Here is a 23,678-nt window from a genome sequence, read left to right as displayed (position 1 = left end):
AAGATCAGGGAGAATGATTTATGGAAGAAGTATATGAACAGCCATACAGAAGTGTGTACAAACAGTAGGGATCTGCACACCAGAGAGCTCCACTAAAGAGACATTAAACAATCAAGTCCTGGTTCCCAGAAGGGGAACTTTTTCAACCGTGGGGACAGTAAGAGTCCCGTTTAATCTAAAGCTATGGTTGCTACTCATCTTGGGCTCCTCATGTTGGCAGAGGAACAGGCGAAGAAAGGAACTGCTATACTAACAGGGGTAACTGACTTTGGTTTTGTTTTGTTTTGTTTTGTTTTTTGAGAGGGAGAGTGCGCGAGAGCGGGTACACACATGAATGAACGGGGGAGGAGCAGAGAGAGGGAGAGAGAATCTCAAGCTAGCTCCACACTATCAGTGCAGAACCCGATGTGGGGCTCAAACTCATCAACGGTGAGATCACGACCTGAGCTGAAATCAAGAGTTTGACGCTTAACCGACTGAGCCACCCAAGTGCCCCAACTTTGATTACTATAAGGAGGCAGGGTTGATACTATACAATGAGGACATGAAGAATATCTTTGGAATAAAGGGGATTTACTAGGGAATTTCTTAATGCTGTCACATTCAGTTTTAACTACGAATGAGCAATTTTAGCACCCATGGCCTGCACAAGTACATAGTGACCAGGGGCTCATCCCCATAGGGATGAGGACTTTAGTCATACCACTAGGCAAATCACCAAGACCAGCAGAAGTATTAGTGGAGAATGCAGCAAGTCTAGAATGGATAGCAGAAGAAAAAGATGACAATACCAGTTATAGCCTCAAGGCTATTTATAGCAGTAAGGACAAATAGCAGCTCGTCCCTCTAACCCTCTTTTGTAAGATTTTCACCCAGAAATTGAGTAGCATCAATGTGAAGAATCTGTGATACCATGGAATGAACTTAATAGTTCTGCTCCATCAGAGCCCCTCAGATCCCTTTTTATACTTTTCACACATCCCAATTGTGTGTTTTCAACAGCCAGCACCTGCAGTTCTTTTTCAGAGAACTGCCTTTGGGCTACTTAAAATATTTTGCCCATCGGGGCAGAGCCACAGAACCAAAGGCTGTGCAGTATGGGACCATGAAAGCCCATCTTCCTTGCTTCAAGTTGGAACAGGCCCAGAGACCCTGCTGGGTCAAGATAAAGTCTACTCTCTGTGGGACTTTTCGCTAAGATCACACCCCTGGGTGGCTTCCTCTCCTTCCTTGTCCTATTTCCTCACTCTGGTCTGTCCTATAAGCACCTTCTTAACAAGTCACTTATACAAGTGTAGTAACCTAGAGTCTTCTAGGAAACCCAAACTTCATACAATCTGACTGTGATGTGTTTAAAAGTATTATTAGCCCAAAACAAAGATCAGAAATTTAGGGCTCACTACACAGAATTCTAAGTAGAAAAAGTGAGATGTCCCACAAGTATGGTGAATATGGTGAACTGACATGCAACAGTCCATTAAAACCACCTTTTGGTGTATCTGTCCTGTAAAAGCCAAAAAACAAAAAAACTACATTTCCTAGTTAGTGTTCAGGATGGGAATTAAGATAAATTACATGTAATTGTGTGAGATCTGAAAAGTGGAAGTAAGGCAGAGGTAATGTGTTCTGCTCCTTGTGATGACAAACATCATTTTACAGGCATCCGGTTTTTCTGTAGAGATTTCTAATCTTGGCAAATGGCAGCATGGTCCCAGAGGTGACAGCTTCCAATGCAGCTATTAGCTTCAGCAACAGCCAGGGGCATCTTTGGTGACCTGATCCAGGGCATAGCTCTTAAAATCATTCTGAAAGCTTAACCTAAAGCCTATCTTTTCAGCTTTCCTAACGATTCCGTAAGTCTGTTAATACTCTCTGAAGGCAAATACCTTTGTGTATATAAACTAGCTGAAATGAATTTTGTTCCCTACAACTAGACACTGAATACACAAATTTTGTTACTAGAAGTGAGGTACTACCCTAACAAACCTAAAATATATAGCACTAGCTACAGTTCGAAGGTGGAGGGTCAGGACACAGATATTACAGACTGGAAAGCTGGTGAGTACTACTGCTACACCTCAGCAAAATGTTCATAAAACTGTTACTGTAATGTCTTGCATATCAAACCTATAACTCTAAGTGAAAAGACTGAGATGATAAGAATACTGGTCTGTGTTTCAGCATGGTCCTATTCAAGACAGGTTAAACTGGGCAAGGGGCTAGCCAGCTTACAATCAGGGATGAAAAGGAATATAGCCCTCTGTGCCAATGGCCTAGAATTGAAATCGTCTAGTAATTTGAGACCATATGGAACCAAAAAAATCCAATTGTGTTTGATTGTCAAACTGAGGCAATGACAGAAGGTTAACTAAGGAAATAAATTTATGAAAAAAACAACTTGATGTTACTATTAGGGGAAACTGGGTGAAGGGTATACAGGAACATTCTATATTGCTTTTGCAACTTTTCTGTAAATCTAAAATTATTTCAAAACTTAAAAAAATTTTTTTAATGTTTTATTTTTGAGAGAGAAAGAGAGTAAGTTGAGCAGGGCAGGGACAAAGACAGAGAGGGAGACACAGAATCCGAAGCAGGCTCCAGGCTCTGAGTTGTCAGCACAGAGCCAGACACAGGGCTCGAACCCACGAACTGTGACATCATGACCTGAGCCAAAGTCGGACACTTAACCGACTGAGCCCCCCAGGTGCCCCTTCACTTTTTTTTTTTTAATGTTTATTTATTTTTGAGAGAGGGAGAGAGAGGCAGGACAGGGGCAGAGAGAGGGAGACACAGAATCTGAAGCAGGCAGGCTCCAGGCTCTGAGCTGTCAGCACAGAGCCCGACGCAGGGTTTGACCCCATGAACCACGAGATCATGACCTGAGCCAAAGTCAAATGCTTAACTGACTGAGCCACCCAGGCACCCCACAACTCCTGATTTCAGCTCAGGTCATGATCTCATGGTTCACGGATTCGAGTCCCACACTGGACTCTGTGCTGCTGATGTGAGCCTATTTGGGATTCTCTCTCTGTCCCTCCCTTCCTTGAGGATGCTCTCTCTCTAATAAACATTAAAAAACAACAACACCAAAACCAAACAACAAAAATATTGGCCCAAATTCTTTCTCAAGTCTATAAAATCCTTCTTGTTCTATATTTAAATAAACTTTTGGACTTCTAAAACTCCTAGATTTCTGGACACTTCTACACTTGATCTTCACCAAAAGGCTGAGAAGCAACGATTTCTGGATACTTCTAACTCCCAGAACTTTTATCAGCATGAAGCAGGCTACAAAAGCTGCACAGCCCCAAGAAAGAACACAGTCTTCAAAACCCATTTCAGCTATGGCCTTGAAAGATAAAAGACAAAGGAAATCTATTAGGGGGCAAAATCAGGAGTCAAATGAAGTACAATGAGGGAGTTTCTCCCAAAGGACAGAACACAGACTGCTTGCTACATGGGCTAAACTGCCTTCACTGTCTTCATACCTTCAGCCTACCAAGATTTTATTGCTGCTGTAGAGCAGTGACTCCTTCAGTTTCCTATTCTTGTCTTTTCTAAATAGAAATTTTTATTGTGATTATCTTATAACTATGCCAGCAATGTATGATAATACATGTATAGACTTGGGAGTGGGGAATACAGGTTAACTTGCCTTTTACTTTTTTAGGTATCAGGCCATGAGGCACATGGTCCAAGGCACACTTAGACATTATGGAGAGAAATGCACATCACCCAGAGATCCTGGGCTCTGAACTGGATACAATGACTAAATGTATGTGAAGAATGATGAATAGGTATATTTCTATGGCTAGAGAGGTAAACTACAGCAGACTATTAACTGTCCCCAAATAATCACTGTATACTTCTGCCATAATAGTATAATTTGGGCTAGGCTAAGCATATTTCCCAGAGTTCCTCATAATTTGGTATAACCATATGACCAAATTCTGGCCAATGTGCACAGAAGTGGTGTGTGCGATTTCCGGCCTAAAGGAAAGCAGTATGCCCTCCCTTTGTTCCTTTCTCCATTCCCATCAACAGGCATGCAGACATGAGAGTGGAGGCTGAAGCATCTATCTTGGTTCACAAAAAGAAAGCTATTTATTAAGAATGGTAGACCAACAAAATAGAAGGAAGCTGAGTCTATGGTGATTGTAGTTTCAGATGCCACACCAGTCCTATATCACCTACCCAGTTTTCCACCTGTTATAGCAACAGAACCAAGACCCCAATAAATATATAAAGTTTCTTTAGCTTTTTCTCAACTCTCTTCTGCTGACCCTTAACCTTGAGTATCAGTTAATTGATTATCAACTGATTTCTGTCAAGGTATTAATTGGCCATTTGCAATGATGTGGACGGAGCTAGACACTATTACGCTAAGCAAAATAAGTCAGTCAAAGAAAGACAAATACCATATGATTTTACTTGTATGTGGAATTTAAGAAACAAAACAAATGATCTAGGGGCAAAAAAAGAGAGAAAACAAAAAACAAACTTTAAAAAAAAATTTTTTTTTTAATGTTTATTTTTGAGACAGAGACAGAGTGTGAGTGGGGGAGGGGCAGAGACAGAGAGAAAGACACAGAATCTGAAGAGGCTCCAGGCTCTGAGCCGTCAGCACAGAGCCCGACGCGGGGCTCCAACTCACAAACTGCAAGATCATGACCTGAGCCAAAGTCGGACACTTAACCAACTGAGCCACCCAGGCGCCCATAAAAAACAAACTCTTGGGGCGCCTGGGTGGCGCAGTCGGTTGAGCGTCCGACTTCAGCCAGGTCACGATCTCGCGGTCCGTGAGTTCGAGCCCCGCGTCGGGCTCTGGGCTGATGGCTCGGAGCCTGGAGCCTGTTTCCGATTCTGTGTCTCCCTCTCTCTCTGCCCCTCCCCCGTTCATGCTCTGTCTCTCTCTGTCCCAAAAATAAATAAACGTTGAAAAAAAAAATTAAAAAAAAAAACAACAACAAACTCTTAACTATAGAGAACAAACTGATGGTTACCAGAGGAGAGGTAGATGGATGGATTAACCAGGTGATAGGGATTAAGGAGTGCACTTGTGATAAGCGCCGGGTGTTGTATTGCTAAATTGTACACCTGAAACTGACATTACACTGTATGTTAACTGACTGGAATTTAAATTAAAACTTTAAAAAAAGGCACTAATTGAAGTATTTCATAATTGTGTAATAACTATTCTCCCCCAAACAACAAAAAATAAACAAAAACCCTCCATGATGAGGAAGAGACTGTGAGCTGGTGACTGTCCTGTTGCAGGTCTATTCTCTTTTGTTGAAGCCAGAAAATACCTCTAAAAAACTGAAGCTCCTTGCCTAGACCCTATGTCAGGTTCACATCCTTTTACTCCCAGGCTAACTTTTCACATGAATAGGATAAAAAAAAAAAAAAAAAAAAAAAAAAAAAATCACAGATAAAGGGAAGGAAAGAATTCACACCAAAAAAAGCAGCCAACAAGAAACATGTGTTTAGAGTTCTTCAATCCTATTCTTCCTCTAAGTATTGCAGATAATAAAAAAGGCTAGGATGGGAGAAGGGCAATGATCAAAGCAACAGCAATGGCCAAATACTCTCTCTATGGAGTCTATAATCTACTGTCACTAAAATACTTTAAATTCTGTTCTATCTTTAGAATTCTCATAAACTGAACACCTCTCCCCCAATCTTCCTTAGTGACCGTAATTACCAATATATAAGAAACACTGATCTAGTGCCTTAAATGTTCTTTAAGCAACTTACGATGATGAATCATTTTCCTTAGGGTAATCTTCATTCAACTCTGAGCCAGATGATAGCATTCTTTTCCTCTTTTCAGTCCTGTAGAGGACAAAGAAAAAAAGTTATTTAAAGAAGTCATAATTCATACCATTAAGAAGTATAAACCAACATATTCAAGGACAGGAACTATGACTACTACTGCTTAATTCTCTAAACCACATTTTAATTAATATACTGTACATCTGCATGCTCAGTATGTGTCACTGATGTAAATCATAAAAAGCCAACACTAATTACCTACTAAAATATATGCTCTATATGTTCTTTTTCTAACATATTTTACTCACTGGACAATCTCTTTTTTCTCAAAGTCCCTGTCTTTCTAAAAGGCCTAAAAGACATTTATAAACAGGCACAGCTAATGACTAAGAAAAAAAGTCTTTCATACCGATTTTCTAATGACCCTGATCTAAGAGGTGTTGATGTAGATGTCAAAGAGGGAATTGTTCGGGTGACAGCTATTCCACTTCCTGCTGCAGTCTTAATTGATCCTCTACCTGGATTACCAAGAACTTTTCGAAATGGAATATCATCTTTAGTTTCCAAACTTCCTCTTTTTGAAGGTGTCTGTAGGAATAAAGTTTAACATAGCTAAGTATTCAAATTAATTGGCATGCTTTTAGATCATATTCTCACATGGAAAACTTTTTAAATTTTTTTAAAGTTTATTTCTTTTGGGGGGGAGGGGGAGTGTCGCACAAGTGGCGGAGGAGCAGAGAAAGAGAGAGACAGAATCCGAAGCAGGCTCCAGGCTCTGAGTGGTCAGCACAGAGCCCTATGTGGGGCTTGAACTTACAAAGCGTGAGATCATGACCTGAGCTGAAGTCAAACGCTTAACCAATGAGCCACCCAGGCACCCCTCATATGGAAAATTTTTATGAAAATAATTCACAACTAGAAACCCATCTCCAGATAGTCTAGCCTAATTGGCTTGGAGTGAGGCGCATTCACCAGTAGGCTTTTTTGAAGCACTCTAGCTGATTCTAATGTGGAGTCTGCATCAGAAATTGAACTTGACACTCATTTTCTTCTAGCACTCCCATCAACTTAAAATTTCCGCACTATAACTGGAGGCAGAAAGGAATTTGCTTTGAATACCGGACTTAAAAAAAAAAGACTCAGATACATAAGATGTGATTCTAGTGATTAGCATGAAAATAAATCTTCAGAGAAAAACATTCATGATTATGATCATGTGACATAAGTATGAGAAAAAGAAGCAATGATGATATTTCATTGCCATAACTTAAATACCAAGTCACATATGCCTCATATGACTTTTGAGGGGTTCTAGTCTGGAGGAATCAATGAAACAAATACATCATGATGGGGAGAATGAGAGTGAGACAGAGTCCACTGGCAGAAGATCACTCGAAGAGTCTACCCTAAAAATATAGCAAGAACATTCAAAGTGAATACAACAATTTAAACATCTTAGTTGGGAAGTAGTGCTTTTGGCCGGCATTCTGCCAGATAAGTTTTACAACTAGATTAAAAGCAATGTAATTTCTCTATGGAAGAAATTTCTAATTTTTTTCTTTCTACAGAATTACATACAATCTTAGGAAAGAAAAAAATCTCTGAGATCATCTGAATGAACAATTTTAAAAAGTTAGAATTTATTTTCAAATGGGTGATATATTCTTAAGACTCAAAAATCAAAATACTAAAAGCCATACACTAATAAGTCTCATTATCATCCACTGCCATCCATCCAGTTCTTCCACTTGCCATTCTCTTATCCTCTATAAGTATTCTTCTTTATGTAAATGCAAACCAACTTCATTCTTTTTGTTACACAAATGGCAGTATACTATACAGTATACATACGTATACTGTTTTGCATTTTTTAGCCCTGTTGACCATGATCTCGACTTGGAAATATTTTACATCATAAACTATTATACATACATAAAATGACAATAGAAATTTCAGAAATCGATACTTATCCTTACTATGTATAATACTTCCTCTTTTATTTTCTATTTTGTTCCTTTTTTATTTAATGCTAGTTATGACCCATAAAATTGATTTTACAATCCCACTGACAGGAATCATTACTTGTGAGAGTATAAATATTTGTTTCTGCTACATATGTTAACATTTACATATTTAAGTATTCTAACAGTTTAAATTTCTATCTATACGTGAATCTCCAAATAATTATGCTAAATGAAAAAGACAAAAAACATATACACTGATTCCACTTATATAAAACTCTAGAAAATGCAAACTAATCTACAGTGACAAAAAACAAACCAGTTGTGGTTTAGGGGATAGATGCCAGAGAGAAATCAGGAAGGAAGGATTACCAAGAGGGATGAGGAAACTTTTAAGGGTTATGGCTTATGTTCACTTGGTTGATTATGGTGATGATTTTATAGGTATATACCTAAGTCAAAACGTGTCAAATTGTACACCTCAAATATGTGCATTTATAGCATGTCAATCATATTTCAATTAAAATGTAAAGAAAAAAAACCACCCATTACCTAATAAAAAAACAAAAATAAAATCTCACTGCTTAGTCCAGCAAATGGACTAAGTAATCACCTCTCCCAGCCAAACAGAACTCATCAATTTACTTACAGAATAGTTCAAAGCTTTTCTTTATGTCTGGTTTCCATTTATGAGATAAATTTTAAAAGACATAGGACTCCTAAGTTGTAATAGTACACAGCAAGACTCATGGCTATCTGAATGTTTATGAAAGAAAAACTACTTAAAAAGTAAATAGAGAACCTCAAAAAAGCAGGTTGGTATCATATAGTATAGGGGAAAAGTTCATAATGCAGAACAGACTCAAAGGACGTCACAGAAGTAATAGCAACAAATATTTATAGGATTGTTAGTATATGGTACCATGAGCTAAGCACTTTTACAGGACTATCTCACAGCAACCCTTAAAATATTACTTCTGTCTCAATTTTACCAATGGAGAGTAAGGTTCAGAATACTCAAGGAACTTCTCCAATGACCCAGGACTAGTAAGCAGCAGCACCAAATCTCAAACCTACATCTAATACCAAAGCTATGTTTGTAAAAACTACTCTTTGGGACACCTGGGTGGCTCAACTGCTTGAGTGTCCAATTCTCGATCTCAGCTCAGGTCTTGGTCTCAAGGTCGTGAGTTTGAGCCCTACATTGGGCTCTACGCTGGACCCAGCCTACTTAAAAAAAAAAATACATATATATTAAAAAAAAAAATACACTTTACTGTGGTTCATGATGACCATGAGACACAGAGCACAGATCACAGTGGGTTCAGTAAAACTACATGTAAGAAGGGGAATTTGTGATAAATTATGGAAAAAACTTGCATAATAATAGTTGATTTTAACTTTTTTTAAAAGCTAGAAAAGTCAAATGAACATACCTGATTGTCTGAGTAAGAAAGCTGCCTGTTGGTTTCCTTCTGTGAGGTTCTGCTGCCCAGAATAGCTCCAAAACTACCAGACCCCTGAGGTTTCATGGCTGGTGGGGGAAAAATAAATGAATAAATCCCAAGTCATTTACTTTAATAAAGAGATTTACATTATTACAGAATCCTGAAAAAAAAAAAACAGAAGAAACATTAAAAAATCAAAGTGCTGGGGTGCCTGGGTGGCTCAGTGGGTTCAGCCTCTGACTCTTGATTTCAGCTCAGGTCATGATCTCACGAGTTTGTGGGTTTGAGCCCCAATACAGGCTCTGCCCACTGAGAGTGTGGGGCCTACTTGGGATTTTCTCTGTCTCTCCCCCTCTCTCTCTGCCCCTTCAGCATACTTTTTCTCTCTCTCTCAAATAAACTTAAAAAAAAAATCAAAGAGCTTATCAACTGATTCTTTCTGAAAATATATCTGCTATATATAGTAATTGAAATTCCAAGCTAGAGTCTCAAGCAAAAAATGAAATAACATGCAAAAATCTGGGAAGATGTAATAGAAAAATAAATTTTAAAAAAATCTTTTTTAACGTTTATTTTTGAGAGAGAGAGAGAAAGACAGAGTGTGAGTAGGGGAAGGCAGAGAGAGAGGGAGACACAGAATCTGAAGCAGGCTCCCAGCTCTGAGCTGTCTGCATACAGCCTGACATGGGGCTTGAACTCACAAACCATGAGATCATGACCTGAACGAAAGTCGGATGTTTAACTGACTGAGCTACCCAGGTGCCCCCAAAAATAAAATTTTAAATGCAAAATCAAAGTGCTACAAAGTCTCCTCTATAAATATTTGGTAATTAACACTACAGAAAAATTAGTCACTATGTGTCAATGGCATGAACACTGACACTGGATGCTAAGGAAACATGTTAGAACCAGTGACAGATATACTTCCAATAACCTATATACTCTATTAAGTTCAGCAAGCAGCATAAATGGTTTCTGTTCCAAAGAAATCAGTGCTAGCTTAAAATACATATGGTACTGGGGCACCTGGGTGGCTCAGCTGGTTAAGCATCTGACTTTGGCTCAGGTCATGATCTCACAGCTTGTGAGTTTGAGCCCTGCACTGGGCTCTGCCCTGGCAGTGTGGAGCCTGCTTGGGATTCTCTCTCTCTCCCTCTCTCTCTCTGCCCCTCCCCACTTGTGCTTGCTCTCTCAAAACAAACTTAAAACAAAAAACATGTAAGGTACTGCAGAAGTGTGAATTTGTGTATACTTTAGAAGTATTTTATACTTCAGTCAATTTCCCACAATCCTTTGAAATGTTTTAACTTTTAAAAAATGCAAATACTGAGCATTCTTTCATGTATCTTCTTGCATGAATAAAATTGTTTTTGTAGAATAGGAATTCTAAGAACTTGTTAGAATAAGAATTGGTGGAGTAAAGGATGTACAGTTTTTGTTTTGTTATTTTTTGTGAGAAGGAAAGAGGGAGGGAGAGGGAGGGAGAGGGAGGGAGAGGGAGGGAGAGAGAGGAAGAGAGGGAGAGAGAGGGAGAGAGAGGGAGAGAGAGGGAGAGAGAGGGGGGGAGAGAGAGAGAGAGAGAGAGAGAGAGAGAGAGAGAGAGAGAGAGAATCCCAAGCAGGCTCTTTCCTTAGCACAGAGCCCAACGTGGGGCTCGATCCCACAACCCTGGTATCATGACCTGAGCTGAAATCAAGAGTCGGACACTTAATGGGGCACTGGGTGGCTCAGTTAAGTATCCGACTTTGGCTCAGGTCATGATCTCACGGCTCATGGGTTTGAATCCCACACACGGCTCTGTGCTGACAGCTGAGAGCCTGGAGCCTGTTTCGGATTCTGTGTCTCTCTCTCCGCCCCTCCCTCGCTTGTACTCTGTCTCTCTGTCTGTCTCTCTCTCTCGCTCTCAAAAGTAAATAAACGTCAAAAAAAAATATTAAAAAACAAACAAAAAAAGAGTTGGACACGTAACCAACTGAGCTACCCAGGGGCCCCAGGGAAGTGGTTTTAAACTAAATTGGTATTACCAGTTATTCCTCCAAAAAATATCTCTAAGTTCCTACCAAATATATGAAACTATCTTGTTCTCCTCATACTATTGCTGATGTGATACTAAGAACTCGAATTTAATTATTGGTGAAGTTGAGATTTTTTCATGTGTAAGAGCCATCTGTTTATCTTCCTGAATTTCCTATATGCAGTTTCTACTACTCTACTGAATTGTCCTTCTCATACTGATTTGGAAAATAGGTCTTTGTTTATTAGCAACATTAACTCTGTCACTGTGGCTAATATTTTCGTTGTTTTTTTTTTTTTTTACTCTTGCCTCAGAGATCAAGTTTTTTACAGTCCATTATTAATCTTTTCCTTTACTGATTCTGTTTTTATACCATAGTCAGAAAGATCTTTTCCATTAGATATTATGTTAAAATCCAGTGTTCCCCTTTAATAACACTTTTACCATTTTACTTTTTTATATTCAAATCCTTGATCAACGTAAAATCTATTTACATGAATGAAGTGAGATAGGGAGCCAGCTTTATTCTTCTTAAATGGTTAGTTATCTCATTTATAGATAACACGTTCATCAAATTTAGTCTTTTTTTCCACTGATCTGAATTGCCACACATTATATATTAAATGTGCTATACTTTTCAAAGTATCTTTACATTCATTATCCTACTCTAGTCTCTGTAAAGTACATATTACATTTGGGCAGCAAAGGCAACTAAAGTCAAAAGATTAAAATAACTTGTCCAAGAGCAGCACAAGACAATTCAACTCCACAGCCTGCTCCTTTTGACCTAATTACTAAGTGTCTCTCTTATACCAGTCATGCTTTCTATTTGAGATTTTATTCTTTAAGACCTGAACTTAAGGTAATATAACCTTCATTTTAGAGATGAGAAACTGAAACTCAGTCGTTAAGTGACATATTGAAAACCACACAGGAAGTAAACAGAGGTAGGATTCAAACCCAAATCTGTTTAGGTCCAAAATTCACATTTCTCCACTATATCATGTTGTTCAGATTTAAATATGGGTTTCCAGAGAGTCTATTGTGCTTTCCATTCCAATTTATTTAGAGACATGCTTTTCTTACACGTGTCAACTTTTAAAACAGTGGGTCAATTAACATGATGGGTACAATGAAATAAAACAAAAACAGAAGGTATATAGACATAGTCCCTGACATATTCTAAAAATTTTAAACAGTATTCAATTCCTTGATTCTAAAATTCAACAGTTATTTAGTAAATTGACATAGCTCCGATTTGGTAACATGAACATATGAGTAGGTACTACATAGCAATCAATTTTTTAATTTTACAAGGAATATAGTGTATCAAATAGATATTAATTAAACACAAGCAAAGTAGCACTCCTACATCTTCACCTTCTAACATTTTTATGTGTCATATTTGAGTTAAAAAAAAAAACCCAAAATTTGTCAACTATAAAATATTAGTAATGAAGTTTTGATGAGAATATAGCTGAACACTAATAGTAATAGTGGAAAACTCATTTTAAGCACTAGATTATTCCTTTAAAAATGTCTATAAATACATTTTTTAAATCAAAACATTTTAAATGAAAGGGATTAGGAAAGGGCAGGGGAACCTAATCATATTGTATGATTTTTGTATAGTACTTGCTATCTTCATAGCAAGAGTAAAACCTCAGAATAAGTCTCATGTAGAGAAACACAAAAACCTAAGATTTAAATGACAAGTAAGGTTTTCTACATATAGGATCATATCATCTGAGAACAGATATAATTTTCTTTTCTTTTTAAAAAAATTTTTCTTTTCTTTTAAAGTAAGCTCTACATCCAACATGGGGCTTGGAACTCATGACCCAGAGATCAAGACTCATACACGCTACGGTCTGAGCCAGCCAGGCACCCCTACTTCTTCCTTTCTAATTTGCATGCATTTCTTTTTCTTGCCCAAGTTCTTTTGCTAGAACTTCTAGTATTATGTTGGGCAGAAGTGGTGAGAGAAGGCATCCTTGCCTTGTTCCTTATCTTAAAGGAAAACCTTTGAGTTTCTCACTGCTGAGTATGTGAATTGTGTGTTTTTCATACATGGCCTTTTAGGTTGAGGTAGTTTCTACTCTTAGTTTGTTGAGTGTTTTTGTCATGAAAGGGTTTTGAATTTTATCAAAGCCTTTTTCTGCATGCAGAAGATCATGTGTCTTTTTTTCCTTCATTCACTCTTGGTGTATTACATTGATTTTTCACATCCTGAACCATCCTTGCATTCCAGAAATAATTCCCACTTGGTCATGGTATATAACCCTTTTATTGTGCTGTAAAATTCAGTCTGGCAGTATTCTGCTGGGGATTTTTATATCAATATTCATCAGAGATACTAGTATACCATCTAGTAATATTCTTTTATAATTGTTAATGGCAAACCCTGGGAAGATTTAGTGCTCACCTGTATGAAGTCTGTTTTGATGGACTGCATCTAGAAACAATCTCATCTCCTCTGCATCCTTACTTGGTACTTTGTCAATAGACAAGAAGCTATTGTCTTGTAGAGTTAACATTAAGCGGCTTTGTTTCGCTCCACTTGGTCGAAGCACCACATTTTTAATGTTATGACTTAGCTAACCAACACAAAAGGAAAATTACATTATTATTAAAAATGCACAATAAAGTAAAATAAATTGTATAAGGAGCACTTTACTTCATACTTTCTAAGTTAGATTTCTTAAGTCTTTCCCATATTAATTTTAGGGTTTTTTCCCACCAACCGAAAAGAGTTCCCATTTCTTGATACACTTAAAGATTTCACTTTCAGGAGAGGCAAACACCTCCTATTAAAACTTATTTTACAAAGTAATCCTAGAATTCTTGATTTTATGACAGGGAATTGAATATTTTCACATATAGTTATAAAGCTATAAAAGCTAGTGAGTTAACAATGAACAGAGCCTAGGTGGATATACCAGCACTACTCTAGAAAGCCACATTATGTTAGAAGCTTTCTTTTTCTCTCTTCCTTTTCTTAAATAAAAGCTTATAAAATATCTGACAATTGGTTTAGGTAGCTGTAATGTAAAAGGATACATTAATCCAAACTATAATCTTCAAAAGAATTCCACCTCTCAAAAACATGGCAAAATAAAATTTACCAATTTGAGACGTCTTTTTTTTTCTTTCAAATATATATTTTAAGATTTTATTTTTAAGTAATCTCTACACCAACATGGGGCTCAAACTTACAATCCTAAGATCAAGAGTTCCATGCTCTACTACTGAACCAGCCAGACACCCCCATCTTTCTTTTCTAATTATCTAAGCAGGTTCATTTAACTTTCTTTCAATCATGAAGATCATGAGTACTCTGGAAACCCTCGTAGCTTACTTCTTCCACTCCCCAGAATGGTCCAGTAATTTGTCCTATAATTTTCCAGACTCTGGATATGTGCTATGAAGTGATAACATTTATTTTCTCTTGGCTGAAATTTTTCCAAGACTAAATTAATAAGTCTTCCAGTTTATTACCTAAGTAATTCTTGCCAAATAGGCATCCTTATTCTCTAATGTTCTCCCTCAGCAGGCACATACAAAGGTTTCAAAAGCTGCCTTTTGCTGAAGATATACCCTTTGAATAGCAGAAAAATGTAATAGTATTTCATAATTTTTTAAAACTAGAATTGATCTTTGTCAATTTTTACATAAGATTAAAAATATAATTTTACCAGACTTCATTTATATTCAAATTTTATATAATATATATACATACACACACACAAATATATATATATATACATATACATAAAAGCTTCCTAATAGGTCTTAAACTCATGTCCTTCAGTAAAAATCCTATCATAAGGGGCACCTAAGTGGATCAGTCGGTTAGTGTCCGACTCTTGATTTCAGCTCAGGTCATCATCTCAGGGTTCGTGGCATCGAGCCCTGCATCAGACTCCTTGCTAACAACGCACAGCCTGCTTGGGATATTCATTCATTCATTCTCTCTCTCTTTCTCTCTCTCTCTCTCTCTCTCTCTCTCTCTCACTCTCTGCCCACCCCCCACCCGCTCACACTCGCACACCCTCTCTCTCTCAAAATAAATAAAAACAATTCTATCATAGAACACAATAAACAGTTTCAGAGGCTTTAACTCTGAAATATTTAAACAAGGAGTTTAACATGCAAAAAAAGAGATCACTTAAAACCATTATTTCAGTCCACATACTACTTTTTAAAAATCAAAGTTAACTACAAAAGGGAAAAGTTTGTTCGTTAACAAACAGGATGAGAATAATCTGAATTTGATGTCTCTAACAAGTGAAAATCCTATTAGCCCCGCAATTTTCGTTATTACCCATATGGTGAGGCCTTCCAGCTTTAAGCTGAAGTACTCTATTGAAGCCCTCCAGTACTCTGTTGAGGCCTTCTAGACCTCTCTGCTGGAGCTCCAGTCCTGTTTACCTAATGCCTACTAGATACCAATATCTGAACGTCTGACGCCTACAACAACTCATCTCTCCCCTCCCCACCCCAGTTCTTCCCCTCTGCTCCCTACCAAGACATGAAAGGGACTACCATCCACTCAGAAATCTGGGAATCTCCCCAGGGTCTTTTCTTGCTTCTACTGACTTTTCCTTTGATTAGGACCTTCATTCCTCACCTAAACTCCCACAATGACCTCCCATATGTCTTTATTCTCCCACTATCTCTTGTCATAAACTCATCTGCCTAGCCCCTAAATGAATTTGAACTTGAGATTCTTGGCTTCTTAGAATTTAAGCTCCTCTTAGTATGACAAACAAGATACTTCAAGATCTGGTTTCTATCTAGCTCTTCAGCCTCTACTTCTGCTACTCATTCCTTACTGTCCGTTCATTTTAAAATACTTTTCTGGTTCCCTGAATGTTGATTCACATTTGCATGTGTTTGTCCATGTATAGAAATCACCTCCGCCCTACCTCTACTTGTTTGGCAAACTCCTATTTACCATCTAAATGCTCAGGGCACAAACCATTCTCTTCTTTGTGTTACTTCAGTGTGTCTGGAATATTTTTACATCTGAAAATGCATTTGATTATGCTTAAGTTTGAGAAGAAAAACAACTCATTCAGCTCTGTATTAATAGCCCTTAATACAGCATCCACCACATTAATCTGTAGGTGGTTAACAAATGAATGCTGAATGCAAATTGATCTAGAACTGAGATGAGGCCGGAATAACAAGCAGAATCTTCATGCTCCTAAAGACCTAAGTTTGCTTAAACATTTAAGTATTTACTCACTGCTAATTTGGGCTGAAAAACTGAATCTCCATTTGAAAAGGAATCATTTCATTGAGATGAACAATTAGTAGATATACATTTGTGGGAGAAACTACCACTGTTTCTATTACTCATGTTACCACCTCCAATCTATTTAAGAATACCTTTAATACACTAAATCATAAGCAATTTATTTTCACAGTTCAAAAGCAAACAGGAATGGAAATTTTATCCCAGGTCTAGGGTTCTCAAGCATAATATTTCATAAATTATTATTCAATAGAGTACTTCAGCTTAAATGAATATTATACTTTTGTATTATGTAATTAACAAATACAGAATTTTAAAGTGCAGAAAATGTTAAGACATTATTTTCTTAAATTTAAATCATAACAAGATGAGTAATTCAGGATAAAAAGTATAGAAGTGAAAACAAAATTTACTATTTTCTGCAGTGATGAAATAATGAAATTCTTCAAAAGTTTACAGCTAGAAGAAAACAGCTGTAAATATGACTTCGAATAATCACCCTTGAATGGTCCATACTATAACCTTTGGTAAGACTATTTGGGAAGTAGACATTTGGTTTTAGAAGATACTAATGAGTTCTCTTAGAAGCTAATACTAAATAGTGATGAATCTATCATATTATGCTAAGGAAAAAAAAGGAATAACTAAAGTTATCCTAATGTGGTTTTCAGAATAGCTTAGAAATAGTATCCAAACCCAGTTCCTCTCAGCTTCCTCCCAGTTTTCTTTTCAATAATGGTGACTACTTCCCGCTCCTTATTCTACACCATCAACAATGCTGTTGAATAATTTATAAAAGATATACACAGAACTATCAGTGTCCTAGAAATAAAAAAGAAATATTAACCTAGGAGGAGGGCTACCACTATACTTACTATTGTACAGGGAAGCTACTCACTACAGGGTGTGAGTCAAGATCTATTCCACATCAAAATCTGGTAATACCTGAAATATCCTTGGAATTCCTCCAGTATTGTAGTGAACTACCAGGCTGACTTTATTCTCTTTTTCCACAATTTCAAAGGATCCTTCTTTCCATTTTGTAATTCCGGTCTGCATACTTCGAATTCTGATAGGACCGTGAATCTTCAGAGGAGACATACTTTCTTTAAAAATAAATTGCTTCTAGCCAAATTAAAAAGCAAAAATACACCTGACAGATTCTAAGGAAGAAAAATAAAATAGTAAGTTACAATTTATTAACAGTGATTAAAATAAGAGTCACTTAAAAGAGACCATTTAATAAACCATCTTTTACGTCCTCTTCTCTGTTTCAGTAAACCACTTTTTATTAAGCAACCTCAAAGGCCTTGATTAGCTAGCTGGTAAGCAGAAGACAACTAAAGCAGTCACTGAGTTCAGTGACTGAGTCTACCTACATTTTATTTCTTCTCTACCACATTCCCTTCTTTGCCATGTGTCCAGTATCCGTGCCCTAGCAGTGCCTGAATTTTGCATTTGGCATTTTGCATTTGGCACCATATTGCTGCCACTAAAGGCATGTCAATCAGGAATACTAAATTGTCAATGTGACTGCTCACAGCAATATGACCAACTTTTACCGTCCTTCATGAATGTGAAAGGGTCTTGAATTTCAAATGTAAGTAAAAAAAAAATATTTTCAGTCAGCTGACTCCATTTCTTAGAATGGAGTTCCTCTGAAAATATCAAATCATATCATAAAACAATTCCTTCTACCAATCAGTAGTCTAAGCATATCCACATGTATAGACATTAGATGAATAAAAAAATTGTAAGAATAATCAAATGAGTTTAACCTTCAGAATTATATTGAGAAAATAATTTATTCTTTAGGCAAAAGAAACACACACTAAAAACCTCTCTTCCTAAGAACCACCTACCATTTGTTTAATATTACCATAAAGCGGAAAGAATCTTTCCCAATTTTATCTTTGACAAATACTCAAATTTCTGAAAGAACTTCTACTTAAAAATTGCTTACAGCAATAACAGAATATCTAAAACTTTCAAACTAGCTTACCAAATGTCAGCAAGTAAACACAACTGTAATAGTAAAGAATGTTAGTGTTATGTATTATCTACATGTATGTACACACATACACACAATCATCTAAAATTAAAACAAATTTTATGTATGCTGTTTTCAAATCTCTAAAAACATTGCTAATAGAGATTCTTGCTTATAATTTAAGAAATTAAAAATCATCATACTTTGCCTAAACAACTCAACTGGAAAAGCTTAAAAAAAAAAAGTAGTATACAAAGGAAAAACACAGGAGGCCTAGATATCAGGAGCCAGCTGTCACTAATTTATAACTTACCTTTCTAACCATTAGTTTTCTCAACTGTAAATAGGAATAGCAAATGCTATAGCTTTGCAAAACTAAATGAAATAACATACATCAGGCACTGAACAGACAAAAGCTTTAATATGAATGGAATTAGTGTGCACTTTCTGTATTTATTCCTTGCCCACAACACCTCTTTCTTGAAAGACCTCAGATAAATAAGCTGTTAAAAGGGGTCAAAATCAACCGCCTATAGGAGTCATGCAGGTGACATGACTTAGGCAGGCAAACTCTGAAAACTGCTACTGAAATCTAGCCAATTTTACCATGTAGAATTAGTGAACCCAGCTACTTGCCTGATCATCTAACTTTTCAAGAAAATGAGCTCCAAATGTTTATGTAAAACTGCCCATTGTAAATTGTGGGCAATGAATTAAAATTTATTTTTAAAAACTACAAATCGGGGCGCCTGGGTGGCGCAGTCGGTTAAGCGTCCAACTTCAGCCAGGTCACGATCTCGCGGTCCGTGAGTTCGAGCCCCGCGTCAGGCTCTGGGCTGATGGCTCAGAGCCTGGAGCCTGTTTCCGATTCTGTGTCTCCCTCTCTCTCTGCCCCTCCCCCGTTCATGCTCTGTCTCTCTCTGTCTCAAAAATAAATAAAAACGTTGGAAAAAAAAATTAAAAAAAAAAAAACTACAAATCAAGCAAAACCCACCTACAGGTAGGATATAGGCAAGATAGAGCCTGGTGGGCCTCTAGTTTAAGGCTTCTAGGTAGTATATATCAAATAACAGAACAAAATTTCAAAAGAGATGTGAAAACACTTTGACTAGTTAAAAGGTGTTATGCATTTTAAGTCCTCCATTATTATTCACTCACCTCATCAAAATTTTTGAATGCCTACTGTGGTCAGATTTAGATAGTGTAATTTGGTAGGTACGTGAATCCATCAGAGTAACAGAGTCCTGCTACTGTTTATAGACCTGTTAACATGGCACTGCTCAAAGTAGTAACTACAGAATTTTGGACCAGCAATGTGTGTTTGTAATACTTTTTTTTTTTCTTTTTGCAATTAATAATTTGGTGCTTCATTGTTTGGACAGGTCCTTGAGACTTTCTTCCACTAGGCTCTCAACACTGCCAAGAATACATGACCCCTCTCCTACCCCAGTTGCCCTTGCCAGAAACATGAGAGTTATCTTTGACTTCTCTCTTGACGATTATTGGTATTGGATTGGAAATGGAAGATCACAGTAGAGTCCTGTCAAGTCTATCACCATACACCTTCCAGACATCTTTATGATGAACTGTAGATCAAATCACATCACTCTTCTCCTTAATATCATTCAACAGCTCCCCATTGCCCTCACAATAAAATCTAGATTCATTAACATGACATAAACACTCTTCATGATCCAGGCCCTATTTACCTCTCTATCCCCACAAGCCCACCAAATCCATCCATCTGAATTTATAATTTCCCCCCAAAAACTATGCCAGTATACTTCTGCATACACTGTGGTCTATCTCTGGAGGATTTTCATGTATTCTCTCCATGCCCCCACAACCCCACTTAATTTCTCTTGGCTATAAAATCAAGGCTTAGCTTAGATGTTATCCTCTTTAAGAAGCCTTTCCCAGCTACCTTTCACTTTTTCTCTCAGCTCACATCCACAGAGACAGTTTCATGCTTCTGTATTTTCCTGTTATATACGTTGTGCTTACTACTAGTGTAACATTTGTCACATTGTATCACAAATTGTTCACTTCTTTGTCTGTATCTAGATTTTGCTATTTGAAGATAAGGAATATGTTCTTTAATCTCAGCATCCCCATTTTGACAGTGTCTGACACACAAGAAACAAAATGATTAAGAATGAACAAATCAGCACTAACAATTTTATTCAATTTGCTGTTAATATATACAAAAACAGAGGGGCACCCAGGTGGCTCAGTCGGTTGAGCTTCCCACTTTGGCTCAAGTCATGATCTCATGTTTTGTGAGTTCAAGTCCCACACTGGGCTCACTGCTCTCAGCACAGAGACTTCTTCAGATCCTCTGTTTTCCTCTCTCTGCCCCTCCCCCACTGGCACGCACATGTGTGCTCTCTCAAAAATAAACATTAAGGGGGCGCCTGGGTGGCGCAGTCGGTTGAGCGTCCGACTTCAGCCAGGTCACGATCTCGCGGTCCGGGAGTTCGAGCCCCGCGTCGGGCTCTGGGCTGATGGCTCAGAGCCTGGAGCCTGTTTCCAATTCTGTGTCTCCCTCTCTCTCTGCCCCTCCCCCGTTCATGCTCTGTCTCTCTCTGTCCCAAAAATAAATAAACGTTGAAAAAAAAATTTAAAAAAAAAAAAAAATAAATAAACATTAAGAATATATATACACATATATGTGTACATATATATACACACACAACAGCAGATACTGGAACCATAAATCCCTCTTATGTGACCAATATAGGATTATATTTACTAAGCTCTTTATAAGTATCACTATGCAGTGGACGACATACAAGTCATCTTTTGAACACTGCATGTAAGTCTTTTCTACTGGCACCTGAACTTCACTAACTGCAAAGCTGTCCTCACATCTCACCAAGATTCAATGAGAAAAAATCATTTGTGGAAGAACAAAATTAATATGCAATTACAGAACACATTAAAACAAAAACATTAGTAAACTTGCCTAAACTAGGATTCATACTGTTCATTGCTCAATGGAGAAACTCCATTTTCAGAGTTCTGTCAAATTCCCTTACCTTTCCTTTTATGTCATTATGGATCAGGGTACCAAATTGAAAGAGAATAATACAAAACCCCATTATCTTAGCGCTTTCTTCACAGACCAAAAGTAAGGTAAATGACCCTGAATTCCTCCAACAAATTTTTAAAAATTAACACTATTTAACAAAATTGGAAGTGTAGATTTCAAAGTTCACTAAAGCATATGAAAAATTAAAAAAAAAAAAAAAACCTTTAGTGTTATTTCTGTTTCTCGCTATACAATTTCTCCCTATACAATTCTAAAACATTTTGATGCAGTTTGGATTAAGTACATGAAATTTTACTTCAGATAGTGAACATTTCCTTAACCATTTCTACTAGCCATCTCTCCTTCCTCTAAGGAAAAGAAAAAAACAACACCCTGACAAAGTACAGGATGTAAAATTTGCAGAACGAACAAAACTTTTCTTTAATACCTCAATTTAGTCCATTCCCAGGTCTTGCACTAAACAAATTAACAATATCTACTTTTGTACATTCATCATAGTATCAAGGTTTGCCCTATTCTGTTAAGAGGAAAAAAACTAAGTTTCTTTTTCAGTATGTAGCACTAATCAGTAACAGTTAAACTTTCTATGAATGTAGGACAATGAGGTTTCTTTGAACTCTATAATGCTAATTCCCTATCAAAAGAATATTGGTAAGACAAGGTATAACAAAAACAAATTATTCTTTAAGCATGTCCAAAGAGATTTCTCTTTCCCTAACTTTTTTCACAATTATTAAAATTACTGGTTCAACTTTGAGAATTCTATGAAACTCAATCAATAATATTGGCAAAAATGTTTCTGTACCCTGTACACTTATTTACATGCACATATTTTAGGTACTGCTTTGAAAACATCTTCTCTTTAAAATTTTTTTAATGTTTATTTATTTTTGAGAGAGAGAGAGAGTGAGGGAGGGGCGGGGAGGGGCGGAGACAACAGAATCTGAAGGAGGTTCCAGGCTCTGAGCCGTCAGCACAGAGCCCAACGTGGGGCTCAAACCCACGAACGGTGAGATCATGACCGAGCTGAAGTCGGATGCTTAACCGACTGAGCCACCCAGGCGCCCCTGCTTTAAAAACATCTTTATCTAGAGGGTGTTCTGTGGTAAAGAAAGCATGCTAAAACATAAAACCACTACTATAAAATAAAAGAAAGAAAACTGTTAATTCCTGCCAATTTGCATACTCTTGGAAACACACATCCAAAATAAAAACATTACTTACTTTTCAGTGACTTTTACTGAAAAACCCTATGTAATAACAATTCACCTTTATTCTGATCCTTGTGCCAAAGGCAATGCACTCTTCTTGGGGAACTACTCATATTCTGCAGCTATGCCCGTTCTCCGGAAGCCATCACCTCAGCTAAAGAAAATATAAGTGTGCCTTTTTAAAAGAATCCAATTTACGAAGTTAAAATTAAAAAAAGAAAGCAATCATTTATACAAAAAGATAAACTCTTTTTGATTATTTAAAAACCACAACGTATCTTACTGAAAACATTTAAAATGTAACGCTCAAGATACACACATATACACACAATCAAAATGAGGGACTTCAAGGCCTACACCTTATCAATTTGTGTCTTGGGATATTTCTCGCTGCTACATTTTGAAACTAAGAAGGCAGTGAAAAAGAGTATATTCTTTGTTTACTTTATAAACATTGTTACATAATGATGCCCAAAGTCTCAAAATACCATTTCCATGATGTGTTGATACACATTTTGAAAGGTGAGTAAATCTGGAGTTTTTACTTTTCTTACAAAACTAACTTCATGGGTTTGTTTCTCAAATTTAGGCTCTCTAAGCCTCAACTTCCCCTGAAGTTCTACCCAAACATCTTTCACGATCTCCTTGAACGCTAGCTACAGTACCAACTGTAAATTCATTTGTTCCCTTACTAAAAAATGATTGAGCCACTTTAATTTGATGGCACCGTGGTAAGAATACAAAATGAAGATGATACAATTCATGCCCTCATTAAGAGGCTCCCAGACTTCTCTACATATTCCTTCTATAGTCATTTAGACAAAAAAATTTAGAATCAGCTTTACCCTCAATCTCACTCATCTAAAACCCAGCCTTTTCATAGCTGCTATCCTAATTCAGAAACTCCTCATTCTGCCATCACTCTCACCTAATATTTATTATGCAACACTTACTAACCATAGTGCTA

General features: G+C 37.1%; 1 protein-coding gene across 2 annotated transcripts in view; it reads right to left on the bottom strand.

The window, feature by feature from the left end:
- The window catches only part of USP37 (ubiquitin specific peptidase 37), a 102,641-nt gene that overhangs the window by 74,593 nt on the left and 4,370 nt on the right, over positions 1-23,678 (bottom strand). For both annotated transcript variants that reach the window (XM_047083468.1, XM_047083469.1), the window contains exons 2-7: positions 22,770-22,865; positions 17,404-17,621; positions 13,624-13,795; positions 9,173-9,270; positions 6,185-6,363; positions 5,758-5,835 (exon numbers count right to left, since the gene is read on the bottom strand). In XM_047083468.1, coding sequence (XP_046939424.1) covers positions 5,758-5,835; positions 6,185-6,363; positions 9,173-9,270; positions 13,624-13,795; positions 17,404-17,559 — 683 coding nt within the window. In that variant the 5' untranslated portion in view covers positions 17,560-17,621; positions 22,770-22,865. The remainder of the gene's footprint in view (positions 1-5,757; positions 5,836-6,184; positions 6,364-9,172; positions 9,271-13,623; positions 13,796-17,403; positions 17,622-22,769; positions 22,866-23,678) is intronic.

Source organism: Lynx rufus, unplaced genomic scaffold (assembly GCF_022079265.1).
Source record: "Lynx rufus isolate CCGP_SWC_20201006 ecotype Redwood Valley unplaced genomic scaffold, mLynRuf1.p SCAF_2, whole genome shotgun sequence".
Classification (NCBI taxonomy): Eukaryota; Metazoa; Chordata; class Mammalia; order Carnivora; family Felidae; genus Lynx; species Lynx rufus.
Note: the sequence above shows the minus strand (reverse complement) of the source record. Positions and strands in the feature narration are given on the sequence as shown.